Below are 13,568 nucleotides of genomic sequence, written 5' to 3' on the forward strand. Positions count from 1 at the left end.
TATGCTTGTCTTTGTTTCCATTTCTGAGGTGACTGTGTTGCTGGTTAGGTTCACAAATTTGCAAGAGAATCTTACTGTAGCTTAAGTAATTCTTGTCACACTGAAAAATGTTGAAAGCAAAAATTTTTTCTTCCTTTGAGGTTTTTTTTTTTGGTGATTTTTTTTTCTTTAATTAAAATGACACAGCATCACTTTTAGGCAGTGTCAGGGGCAAAATGTATGCATTTCAAAGGGAACTTAGTTTTGTATGTGGGTACCTGAAAAAAGTTTAATTTAAGTGAGCATTTAAGTCTCTGAGAAGTAGCATCTTAATTTGCCTTTAAAAATGTAGTTGTTTCCTGTGTCTAGTTTATGCAGGATGCATCAGATGTAATGCAGCTGTTATTGAAGACACAAACAGACTTCAGTGATCTAGAAGATGATGATCCACAGGTATGTGAAAATTGTGTCTCTGTAGCTCGTTGGTATTAAAAACATTCCTTGTATACATGATGTTTCTGCCCCCTCCTTGGCCTTTCAGGCTAGTTGTCTAGCCTGTCTTACAAAACTTGACATTGAGATGGCCCTAGAATCTTTCACAGATGCATGGTTAGGAAATGAGACTTCCAGGACCTATATTTGCAGAAGAAATTTGAGCTTGCTGTTGCCTTCTTATAAATAGATCAACAAGACTTGTTAAGCAGCTGCTCTAATGAGCAGAGAGCTATTTTAACTTGTATATTTGAAAACAAATACTCCTCTGAAAACACAGTACTGCACCCTTTTTTACTTTTTGCTCTATTTTACCATTTTTAGGAACATGGCTTGGTAGTACTGTTCAAATCTGGGAAATATTTCAGGAAAAAAAAGTATTTTTTTAGAACAGGCACTTGCAAGGCAATCATGAATCTTACACTATCGCATTTTTACATGTATAGCAACTTCAGTCAGAGGTGCTGCCAAGGTGTTGTTAGACTTGGAATGTCTTTTGAAGATGCATTTTTGTGTGGATTGCATATTGGATTACTTCTCTTTGAAATAAGCTTTAGGGACTGCTGACAAATTCTTTTGCAAAGTCCTATTGTGTAATGTATTTCCTTCACGCTTTCCTTTTAAATATGCATTAAAATAAAATGTGGAACTTGAAAATTCTGCCTTCTCTCTTCTAGATTTCTTACATGATCTCTGCATGGGCCAGAATGTGTAAAATTCTTGGAAAGGAATTTCAGCAGTATCTTCCTGTTGTCATGGGACCTTTAATGAAGACTGCATCCATTAAACCTGAAGTAGCTCTTTTAGACAGTAGGTTTAAGATGATGTTTTGCTTGAAAACAACTTTGAAATAAATTATTTTGTAGCACTTTTTGATTATTTTTCCTCCCCTCTGTATAACAGCACAAGATATGGAGAACATGAGCGATGATGATGGCTGGGAATTTGTAAGCATAGGTGATCAGCAGAGTTTTGGAATTAAAACTGCAGGCCTTGAAGAAAAAGCAACTGCATGCCAAATGCTGGTGAGTAATAAAATGGTTTTGGTGATCTATGTGTTTCTGGTCAGTCAAGTCTGAAGCCAAAATCTGTAACCAAAATATTCTTTTTTGTCTCATATGAAAGAATATTTGGGGTGATACTGCTTAGTTTGGATTACAGGCACTTAGTTGTGTGTGGTTTACTTGATTAAAAACAGTTTATTTACTTAGGAGTGTAAGATTTTTTTTTAAATTATCAGATAATTTTCCTTTGTTAGCAAAACTTTAAAAAATTGGATATGTTAAAAAGTAGTTCCTTTTTGCAAATACTGCTGTTTTGGAATTTGGTTTGAAAAATACATGTATGCCCTAAGAGTGAGAACTCATGCTGCTATCAGGGTGTCTCAAATTACCACAGTTGAGGGGGAAGGGAAATGGATTATTCCATGTTTTCTACAATAAGCTAAAAAAAACCCTTGCACTTTTAACAATCTCCCTCTCACCTTCACATAGTTGAAAAATGTAAGTATTATCCCTTAAAAGAGGCATATCTGTGCTCTGCTTTTCAGGTTTGCTATGCAAAAGAGCTAAAAGAAGGATTTGTGGAATACACAGAGCAAGTTGTAAAGCTGATGGTTCCATTGTTGAAGTTCTATTTCCATGATGATATCCTATTAACAAATTCCACTGTGAAAACAGAAACTTAGAATCAAAATTGTGCTTGCTGTTTTCCTAAATGAATTGCAAGTGTTAGTGTTAAAATAATCGGTGACTTTATAGCAGAAATGGTTTCAGAGGATGCTGGTTTACACACCCTATTTTAGGCAATGTATTCCTACTTTTCCCTAGTTTCTTTTTAAATAAGCAATCAGTAGAAAAAGCAATGTTTGTGTAACAAAGCAGAAGAGAACTTAACAGCTTTTCTGTCATATCCTGAAACAGGCTTGAAACCATTTCCAAAGAGCAGGCAGTGTAATTTTCCTATGATTTAATCTATATATAATTGAGAAATCAAATGCATGGATTGTAATGAAATGAGTTTCGGGTAAGAAACCAGGAACTTCTTTATGGTGGTGGGGTCTTAAATTCTAAGCACTTGGTTGGTGTTGCTGGCTGTATTTCCTTAATAATGGCACGTGTCCGAGTGGCAGCCGCAGAGTCGATGCCCCTCCTTCTTGAATGCGCCCGGGTTCGTGGGCCGGAGTACCTGACGCAGATGTGGCACTTCATGTGTGATGCTCTCATCAAAGCCATTGGGACAGAGCCAGAGTCTGATGTCCTCTCAGAAATAATGCATTCTTTTGCAAAGGTAACGTTCTTACAAATTTCATGGTGTTACTGTTGTAGCTTTTTGAAATAAGAAGGGACACGTTTGGTGTTCCTTTAAATGGCTCGAACAAATGCAAGGCTTCCTCTACAGGAAATTTGTTGTGACTATAAATGTTGTTACAGCTGTTGAAAAAAATTGTATTTTGTTTTGCGAGAATACCAAAGTAGTAACCTGAAACAGTTACCAAATTTTATCATTTTAACCATGAGCAACTGAAATTACGGGTATGAAATGTACAATGGTACTGTGCCTTACTTGTATAATTTTAGCATTAATTACAGTGTGGCTGTTCTAATATTATGCCTGCTAGTGATCCAGAGCATGTATTGATATTCTTTGTGTGCTTAGATTTCATTAAGACTGCTCATGTTAAATTTTAAAGATGAAAAACTGCTTGTTTTTTTTTCACAAGTGCATTGAGGTAATGGGAGATGGATGCCTTAACAACGAACACTTTGAAGAACTTGGAGGAATACTGAAAGAAAAACTAGAAGAGCACTTTAAAAATCAAGAATTAAGACAGGGTAAGTTAACACAAATCCTGTTAACATGGGATGTGGCTGTTCTTTAAAGCAGAATTTTTTATTATTTCTGAACACAAAGAAAAAAACCTGTTTCAATTGTATTGCTTTGTATATTTAGGTAAAGTAGTTGGACTGTGAACCAACAGAATCCATTAGTTGTATTTTTGAGGCCTTGGAGGATAAAGATGGCATCATTTTCAGCAATACAGTAGTTTAATCAAAAGTTAATGTCACATTTACTTGGAAGACGGTGCACATCTGTGGTGTTATCATTTCCATGGGTTTTTTTCATCTGAAGTCTGCAGTTTTCTCCAAGCAGTAGCAGTTTGTTGTTTCTAAGCACTTTTCTTGTCTTTGTGGACAAGCTGGTGTGTTTGTTTCTATTTCGTGTGCATTTTTGCACATTCTTAAACTGGACTATCCTGTACTTCCTCCTTTTCTGTGAAAGTTTTTTGAAGCTTCTTAAAAATGGAAAATTCCTGTTTCATCTTCAGCTACTGTTTCCTGTTTTCTAAATTTGTTTCTGCATGATTTTTCCCTTTCACAGGCTTCTTACGCACTTATAGAAAGGCAGTGGTTTAATTTTTTTCTTTTAATTTAGTGAAAAGACAAGATGAAGACTATGATGAGCAAGTTGAAGAGTCATTACAAGATGAAGTAAGTTAGTTTGAAGAGTTTTTCTGCTCTACAAGGAGCAGGATGGAAATATTGTAGAAATATGCTTTTGACTCATTGGGGGCGTAGTGCATCCTCAGAATTATTTCTTCATAGAAGAATCTTGTTACCATAGTCCTTCAAAACAGTAACAAATGGGACACACTTCATTTATTAATTAGAAAGTATGAAAGGTTTCCTTGTCTGATATGCTTAAGTAAGAAGTTCAGGATATAGCTTTTTATTTTCTACATCTGCTCAAACAATTCTTGGATGATATTAACACTGATACAGATTTGACAGCAGACTACTTAATTACAGAAAAGCTGAGTTGGAAGAGAGTCACAAGGGTCATTGACTCCACCTCCTGCCTCATCACAGGGCATCCCAAGAGTCACACCATGAGCCTCAGACATTGTTCAAATACTTCTAGAGCTCTGTCAGGCTGATGTTGTGGCCACTTCCTCAGGGAGCCTGTTCCAGTGTCCAACCACCCTCATGGGGAAGAACCTTTTTCTAATACCCAGCCAAAACCTTCCCTGACACAACTTAAGGCCATTCCTTTTGGTCCTGTCACTGGTCACCAGAGAGAAGAAATCAGTGCCTGCCCCTCCTCTTCCCTCAGTGGGGAAGTTGTAGACTGCAATGAGGTCGTCCCTTAGGTCTGGCCTTGCTGACTTGCTTTTTCTTTGAGCCTTGCAAGCTGGGTGGCTCTTAACCTTGGGCCTCTATACCTCTGATCCCAAGACATCTGGTGTGTCATGTCAGTAGCCTCTCTCAAAAAGAATAGTCCAAAAACAGAAAAAGACAGCAGGATAAACAGCTGCCATCATGTGTTTGCTTATGAGAGAATACCAAAGTGACTACTTAACTACTTACACACTAGGGTACCAAAGTGAGTTAACAGTTTAAAGTGGATGTGATTGTAGAAGAGATACAATAATTTTATTAAATCATTATTAGTATGGAGAGAGAGAGTAATAATGAATGACTGCTGCATATAACATCAGACAAAGGAGGCTCAGTAAATTTAAGAACTAAGGAATTTTTTTGCTGCACAATGCAGGTATGAAGCTTGATCACATGAGTTTAACCTGTATGCAGACTCCAGAAATCATACCCATATGTAAATACTGTCTTAAATAACAGTGCGGTTCTTGACCCTCTTTTTAGGCTTTTTAGAATTAGGCCAGCATTCAAGAGGATATATTTTTGTTGCCTCCAAGACCCTTTTATTTCCTGTGTGTCACTCTGTACTGAGAGAAAATGCAAGCAGGCAGCAGTTTCAGAAAAGCCGAGTCCCCACTCTGCAACAGAGTTGCAAGGCATTTTTTTAAATGTTGTAATGTTTTCTGATTGTTCTGTAAAGTCTGGAGAAAGACTTGGCTGCATTACCCTGTGAAAGGAGGTGTGGGATGAGGACATCACTTGCCATATGGACAGAATTAACAAATGAGTAACATTTGGATGTACACCTTTGGTCTCAGAGTATGTTTATGTAGCCTTTACCTCAAGGCAGCAGAAATATAAGAAGCACAGAAGTCATGAAAGTTCAAACAGTAGTTTCAGATCCATCTCTCACTTCAGCAATAAGTAAATTGCTGATTTGGTAGAGAGCGGAAGGCGTACACCAAGCCAGAGTTACGCTCTCTTCCCCAAGCATCTGTTATCAGCTGTTGATCAACAGGCAGTACCAGGCTAGGTGGACCTTGTGGTGTGCTGGAACAGTTCTCTGCCTCTTAATGTCATTGTGTGCATGTTCCAGGATTCCTGCTTGAGCTGTGCCTTGATGATGCAGAAATTGGCTCACTAGGAAGGGTTTGAATATCCAGTTGTGGGAAGCTGCCTGTTGCACAAGAAATAGTTACTAGTTTGTCACCAGCCGGTGAGAAAGGTGAAAGTCACTAGGGACCAGAAACTAGCTGTACTGTTTTCCCTGCCTGTTAAAGTATAAACTGGTTAAAGGGACCATACTGAGTACAACAGAAGTTGCTGTAGAAGAAAGTTAAGAGTTTTCCCAGCATAAGTATGTCCAGGGAATAATCCTCACCTGTACTTGAATTGATAGCTTTGAGGTAAGGCTCTTTATTTAACCAGTTTGATGTATTAACTGGGCAAGGTGAGCAATTAATTGAAACAACAAGAGGAATAGAATAATATTTGTTATATTTTTGCCACAGTCTTTATCACAAAGGCAGTTATCCATTTATTTTTCTATAAAAGCTTCTTAGGGTATCTAAGGTAAGGTACAGAAGAGGAAAAAGGCCTTTTGCCTTCTGTAAGGGGAACAGCAAATTGAAGCATTGAAGCAGCAAATTTGCACAAGACAGCTTTGTCTTGATTTGATTTTTCTGTCCCTGAAACAAGCCTGCAAGTCCTAGGCCACTGAGTTCAAGCAATCAACTTATATTTCTAAGAAGGGTGAAAAGGAGTGCTCCTGGAACTACCAGTCAGTCAGTCTTACTCTGTGCCCAGTCTGATCTTTGAACACATTTCCCTGGCAGCTGTGGAAGACAGGGAGGTGATTTGAGACAGCTGATACAGCTTCCAAAATGCAAATCATGCCTGATTAATTTAGTGGGTTCTGTGATGGAGTGACTGTGTGATGGGTTAAGGAACAACTGATGTAATCTGTCTTGACTTCTGTAAGGCCTTTAAGAGGGTCCCACAAAACATCCTTGTCACTAATTGGAAGAGATCCATATTTGATGAATTCAGCAGATAAGGAGTTGACTGGATGGCCATGTTTAAAAAGTTGCATTCGGTGTCTCAATATCCACATGACAGTAACAAGTGATGTCCCTCAAGACACTGGAACATGTTGCCTGGAGAAGGATGTGGATTCCACATTCCTGGGAATGATCAGGGCCAGGCTGGATGGAGCTCTCAAGCAACCTGGTGTAGTGGGATGTGTCCCTGCCTGGTGGGATGTGTCCCTGCCCATGGCAGGGGGTTTGGAACTAGATGATTTTTAAGGTGCCTTCCAACCCAAACCATTTTTTTATTCTATCATTCTGCAGTTAGACAAATAATTGAAAATTAGTGAACTTGAAAAAGAATTGGTTTTGGGACTACAAAAAAAGTCATAAACACACTTTTTTCCATTAGTTTAGACACCTTAACACTTTAAGTGAGTTCCACTCCATTAAAGATTGTTAGTCTTCATGTGAATTGTATCCTTTTTCTTTCAGGATGACAGTGATGTTTATATTTTGACTAAAGTATCAGATATTTTGCACTCAATATTCAGTAGTTACAAGGAGAAGGTACTGCCATGGTTTGAAAGGTTACTTCCACTAATTGTCAACCTAATTGTAAGTACCTTGTTTTTCTTCAATTTGAATTTAGTTTATTTTTTTTCTGATGCATTAAATATGCTTTCCATGCTGAAATTGTAGAGAAATTGGTAGCTAGAATGTAGCAATTACTGTTTTACAAAATAGAAGGTTTATTCTAGCTCAAGGATGAAGTTGTTACCCTGTGCTTTCTGAGCAGGGTCGCTGCGTGCTGTTAAAATCTGTGTTGCAAGACCCAGGATCGCTGACACACACAACTGTTTTGAGAAATTTAATTTCCTTGAGAGACTGTCCAGTATCTCAAAAATGGATTTCAGGAGGAGGGACAAAAAAGTCTTGCAGAATCGTGGGGAAAAATTGAGACTGATACATGTAATGGAGTGTGAAACAGAGGTGCAAAGATAGACACCTGGATATTGTTTTGTTCATGGTATTGCTGGAGCGATCACTCCTGCAATTTACATGATTTTAGGATTGAATTTAACCCACGAGGATGTTAACAGAAGTGTTAGCTGTCCTGTGACAGTTGTTGGTGTAATCGTTGGCTGCGCGATAACTCGAGGTGTCTCAGCTGTCGGTGTTTGTGCCGCAGTGTCCGCACCGGCCGTGGCCGGACCGGCAGTGGGGGCTGTGCATTTTTGACGACGTGGTGGAGCACTGCAGCCCCGCCTCCTTCAAGTACGCCGAGTACTTCCTGCGGCCCATGCTGGAGGCGGTGTGTGACAGCAGCCCCGAGGTGCGGCAGGCGGCGGCCTACGGAGTGGGAGTGATAGCGCAGTTCGGCGGCGACAGCTACCGGCCCGTCTGCCCAGGTACGGACCCCGGGCCGCCGAGCAAGGAATAGGAATGGCTCACCTTTTGATGGTGAGGTCTGTTCCCCTTGGCCGTGCAATGGATCGTATCCTGGTGATGGATTGAATGATAAAGTACCCGAGTTCCTCAGGCTTTTGTTGTTCTGCTTAGTGGCATTTCTGTTGCAGCACTGACTGCTTAGCAAACTTGATTTACATATTCTTTTTTAAAATATGATCTGGCATGCAAATGTTAATTTCACAAAAAAACATTTTTGATACACAGCTGTCTCATAGATGCTTTCTGCTAATGTTGATGTGGTTACATATTAATGCAAAAGCCTTTGGATGTCTGGAAAAACCGCACAAGAGACATATATTGAGGAATAGCCTAGAATATGACTTATGTGGCTCTTTGCTTTCTGATTATATAAAAAGGAGCCTGATTTCTGTAAAGTAAGAAGTGAAACGAGTGTGAGAGTATTTATCAGAAACACTTTGTCTGCTTTCCTTCTGAATGTTTCACATTTCTTTGAAACTTCAAATTCATCTTAAGTCTAAAGAAATTATTGTCTGCTTGCACTCTTCTTGCCAGTCACCAATTTTGCGCACTAAGTAGCACCCCCTATCAAAGGCTTTTTTCTTTTTTTTTAAGAAAATATATAGTCATCTAAGTATGTATTTAAAATATGTGTTTCACATGAATATTAAATGAAAGCTGAATTAGATGATGTAAGAAAATAAGAATCATCTGATAGGGATTGACACAAGTCTTGCCTACATAAATCAGAGTTGTAATTTTCATTTTTAATGTAACTGTTACATTATAACAATCAGGATAAGGTGTCTTTTGAAAAGAAAAGGAAAAGTAGTGTGGTAAGCCTTGCAATGAATCATTAAGAGCATGAAAATTTAGAATTGTCTAGACAGTTCTGATTTTGAAATTTTTTGAGCTTTTTAGCATCTGTTAAAGTCTAATTTTATTTTTCATTAATTACACTTTATCTTACCCCACTTAAACTTTGTAGAATCTTTGATCCTTCTCTTTGTACTTGGACAAATAATCCTTGATTATGCCCAGACACCTGACTTCTCCTTAAGTGGAATTTTAGATAAAATAAACTTTCAGCTTTACAGCATACAGTTTCTTAGCAGATAGCTCAAAAGTATTCTAAATCCTTTAGTGCGTACATGAAAGAACAATATGCTGTGATTAGAAACAAATCCATGTCATGAGACATTTTCTACCCCACAGGTTTTGCTGTATCTCTGAAAAACATCATGTCTGTGGGCTTTTATTTTTAACTTATTTTCTTTACTGGTTGATATATAGCACTGGCGTATTGTTCTTTTTCAAGTTTGAAGAGTATGTAAATACTTTTCGGAAAAAGCAGAGGTATTGATATAAGCATTCCTGGCAGTCAGTTTAAAAATTCCAGGAATATAGCAAGAACTTGTAAATGGCATGTGAGTTACCTGATGAAACAAATGTGTCAAAAACCAGATTTCATAAAGGGCAAACAACTATGATGGAAGGAAAGACTACAGCAAAACAAGTCGCTTTCTCAATGGGGATACAAGGTTACAATTGATCAAACTGGCAAGGTTGCTTCTGTTATGTTGGTGGAAGAATATAATTAGCTGTTCTCTGTGAAAATTGTATCAATCAACTGCATGGATTTCTTCCTAAATTACATCAGTGGCCTCAAAACTGGGTGGTGCCAGATGTCAGAGCAGTCAGTCCTTGGAGAAAAGCATAACATTACAGAAGATGGGTCTTCCATTGTCAAAAGAAGCATGATTATCCAGCATGATTATCCTGCATTCAGTACACATAAGCTAGCAGGTCTGATGTTTCTGTAGTTCTGTAATGTTTAACAGCTTTTCCATAGCTGCTTAATTCTTCAAAAATCTAATGCAGCAGACTTAATAAAGAAAGTGGATTGTATATTCTTTAACTGCAAAGCTTCTGCTTACTCATCAAAATTCAGAAGTTTGAGATCTTACTCTTCCTCAGTAATTAGAGTTATTTTGAAGTGTGCTTTCTGTACAATTCCATTACCTGCTTACTGTGCTGATAGAGAATTTCACAGCTTTAGCATTTTATTTTTAGCAGAAGGACACTAGGACAATTGTTCCTGCTTGCATATAGTGTGTTTGGAAGTCTGCATGGACACTAGTAGCTAAAAATGTGACATTAATGTTCATTTAGAAGGGTGTCTGTGGTTACCCACATGACTGTTTAAAAAAATATAATTGCTATTAACCTAGGAAGAAAACTGGCATATTTCCTCTATTGAAAGACATTTCCTTTCCTTGTTTTTTATGATCTAAACTGTGCCAAGTTGATTCACCAGGTGAGATTACTCCTATGACCTTTCCCTAGGGCACCTTTTAGTGGTGGGAAGTGTCTATGTGTACATCCACACATATTTTTCTATTCAGATATGCCCACCAGCAACAGGATACACAGCAGGCATACACTGAGGATGTGCACTGTAAGTTCACAGTGAATGAAGGAGTGACAGTCACAGAGAATGTCACTGTAGCAATGCTTTTCCTCCTCCTGTGTTTATAAACCATATTCAATGAAAGAGATAATGCTTGCCATCTACAGTGTCCTTTGTGTTTTAGATTGCATAACTCCTGTTGAGAGACATGGGAAGATTATTTTCTTCTGAACTTCTAAAGCAAATTCAAACTTTTGCAGTAGCTGTTTTCTTCTGTTTCTTTGCAGAGTTTTATCTATCTGTTTGGTTTCCATATGGTAATTATTGAGCAGAGAAGAATTTAGAAGCAGTGGAACATTGGAATTACTAGATTTTAGTGCTTGGAACATAAAAAAATCCTGGTTTTAATACATACAATCATCTCAAGTAGAATTTGTGATAATAATAAAGTATAGCTTGATTGTGCAGTTAAACTTCATTCTTGTGTTTCTAACAATTAGAGGCGCTTCCATTGCTGGTGAGAGTCATTCAGTCACCAGATGCCAAAGCCAAAGAAAATGTCAATGCAACAGAAAACTGCATTTCAGCAATAGGAAAGATAATGAAGTTCAAACCTGACTGTATAAATGTTGAAGAAGTCCTTCCACACTGGTTATCATGGCTTCCACTTCATGAAGACAAAGAAGAAGCTGTTCATACTTTCAATTATCTGTGTGACTTACTTGAGAGGTAAGGCAGTGTCTGCACACTAATGCAGAGAGTAAACCTGTTGGCATGCTCTTTCCTTGCCCTCTTTTTCCAAAACTGAGAAACTATGAGGTTAATCTACATATAGTTTAGAGAAGATAATTAGAAATGTCAGAACTGAGCCTTTCCTGATGTTATTTCTGCTTTTTTAAACAGTTACTGTTCTTGTCCTAAATAGCGTCTGTATGGCTGGGAAAAAAATCCTGGCTGCTTTATATATCCGTAATGACAAAGGATCTGCAGAAAACTTTTACAGAAAATTTCAGGAAAAATTTTTGATACTCTGCTTACATATCATGACCAGTAACTGATCAGATTTTTCCTCTTAAAAGCAGCAGACATGCTCTTGCAGCCTTCTTTTAAGTAGTTTTGCACCCTTTTACTTTCCAACAAAGTGGAATATAAAGTAGAGAAATAATATGGAAAAATTCATAGTACAGTGCTATCTCCCTTAATAATTATTTCAGCTGTCATTGAAAGCATCTTATCCCACAGTTTATTCTTTGGGTTTGTGCTGCCTCCTGTAGGTAAAATGGAAGAAAAAAAGTAAACAGCTATTCTAGTGTGATGCACTTCATAAATGAGTGAAAAAATGTAGCCTCTGAGGTGTTATGTAGTAAGCACATTGTGGCTGGAACTGTACTACATATTAGGAGAAAAATATAAGGGAAGTAACTTAGATTTCGTACAATCTTTTCTATTTTGTGAATACCTTGTATCTCTGGGTGCTTTATTAAGGCAGGGTCTCAAAATGGCAACTGAGGTCCCTAGACTGATTATAGAACAGTGAGATACAGATGACAGACACCATAATAATGCTGCCAGGTGTGCATGTGAACAGGAACATTGAGAATTGCAGTACCAGCACACTTGTGTGCCCGCCTCTGTGCAGGTGGCTCAGCCTGGCTACCTGCTTCCCTGGAGCTCTGCCAGTGCTACGTTCACAGCCTCTGCATTCCAGCAACGGTCGGGGGCAGGGCTGGAAGTAGATCATGTGTTCCACACAAATTCCTGGTTGCTAACACTCCTCCACTCCAGCATTTGGCTGGGAAAGAGGGAGCAGAACTGCCTGCTTGCTGTGTCATGGAGAGTGCTGGCAGAGAGCTGAAGTTACCAGCGCTCCTGACTCCAGTAACACAATGTCCTGGGAGGCACAGAGAGAAGAATTAAGTCCTTTCAGGCAGGGTATTTCTGTCACACTATTTACAGTTCCATCTGCATGGAACTCAGCCATTCTGTAAAGTTCAGAACTTCTTCCTGATAAAGTTTAGGCTGAGTAAAGAATCAGCTGGTTAAATATTAAAAGAAGGGGGAGCATGCTGTCAGCAGGCAACAAAGCTGTGCGTACTTATTCAGCTGTGTGAAACCTAAATAAGCAGCTTTAGAATAAGCTCATTCAAAATCACTTCACTTATGTGTAGAGTGTTTACATTATTTTTAGATAAACATTAATTCCTTTGCAATATATCTTTTGTAACAGCAATAACCCAATTGTCCTCGGTCCCAACAATTCCAACCTTCCCAGAATACTTGGTATAATTGCGGATGGTGAAATCCACGAAGCTATCAAACATGAAGATCCATGTACCAAGCGGCTGGCTAATGTTGTTCGCCAAGTGCAGGTAAATAAATGCTTGCTGAAGTATAAAGGGAACATTTAGAATCTGCTTGCAGAAGGAACTAAACTGTTAAACCAATTTTGAGAGCCTTATCTCCTTAGAGAATAATGGTTCAACCAGTGATCTTGGAGATCCTTTGAGGTTCCTTGAATGATTAATGATAAAACTTGGTGACATTTGGACTTGAATAAAATAACTATAACTAACTTTCATGCAGCAAGATGATTAATATGTGAGCCAGTATTAGTTTTTGTGGGGTTTTTTTCTGAGTCAGAAATTAGAATCTGGAGAGAAATCTTCATGTCCTTTTATCAGTGAACTGTACTGCAGGATTTGATCCAAGATGTGGTTCTTGTAAGGGTCACCAGCATCCTGTGGTGACTTTCTAGTACAGCAGCAGCTTGACTTCTTTGTTAGAGAATGAGTGCAAAGCACAGGTTATTATACTACTGCTCTTTTCAATCTTGTGCAAATATAGATGGCTGTTCCATGTTTTCCCTGCCTTTGGGGAACTGCTGTAAGGTTCACTTCCTTTATGCCATAATGAGTCAATGATGGTGGAGATGTCCAGTTACTTAAAATTAGAACACTAAAAACACTAGAGTGCTTCTCTACAGTGCTGTAAATGATAGTGCAGATCTGCTCCAGGGCCAGATGATGTTGGGTGGGTGTAGTACTAATGAGAGAAAGGTGCCTGGTAAGCATA

General features: G+C 38.4%; 1 protein-coding gene across 1 annotated transcript in view; it reads left to right on the forward strand.

Moving 5' to 3' along the window:
* Nucleotides 1-13,568, forward strand: part of IPO5 (importin 5) — a 42,168-nt gene that overhangs the window by 26,539 nt on the left and 2,061 nt on the right. The window contains exons 15-25 of the mRNA XM_041423369.1: nucleotides 349-432; nucleotides 1,149-1,281; nucleotides 1,375-1,496; nucleotides 2,021-2,117; nucleotides 2,588-2,760; nucleotides 3,194-3,305; nucleotides 3,907-3,962; nucleotides 7,151-7,273; nucleotides 7,848-8,067; nucleotides 10,997-11,225; nucleotides 12,724-12,865. Of these exons, the coding sequence (XP_041279303.1) occupies nucleotides 349-432; nucleotides 1,149-1,281; nucleotides 1,375-1,496; nucleotides 2,021-2,117; nucleotides 2,588-2,760; nucleotides 3,194-3,305; nucleotides 3,907-3,962; nucleotides 7,151-7,273; nucleotides 7,848-8,067; nucleotides 10,997-11,225; nucleotides 12,724-12,865 (1,491 nt within the window). The remainder of the gene's footprint in view (nucleotides 1-348; nucleotides 433-1,148; nucleotides 1,282-1,374; nucleotides 1,497-2,020; nucleotides 2,118-2,587; nucleotides 2,761-3,193; nucleotides 3,306-3,906; nucleotides 3,963-7,150; nucleotides 7,274-7,847; nucleotides 8,068-10,996; nucleotides 11,226-12,723; nucleotides 12,866-13,568) is intronic.

Source organism: Onychostruthus taczanowskii, unplaced genomic scaffold (genome assembly GCF_017590055.1).
Source record: "Onychostruthus taczanowskii isolate IOZ18803 unplaced genomic scaffold, ASM1759005v1 scaffold77, whole genome shotgun sequence".
Classification (NCBI taxonomy): Eukaryota; Metazoa; Chordata; class Aves; order Passeriformes; family Passeridae; genus Onychostruthus; species Onychostruthus taczanowskii.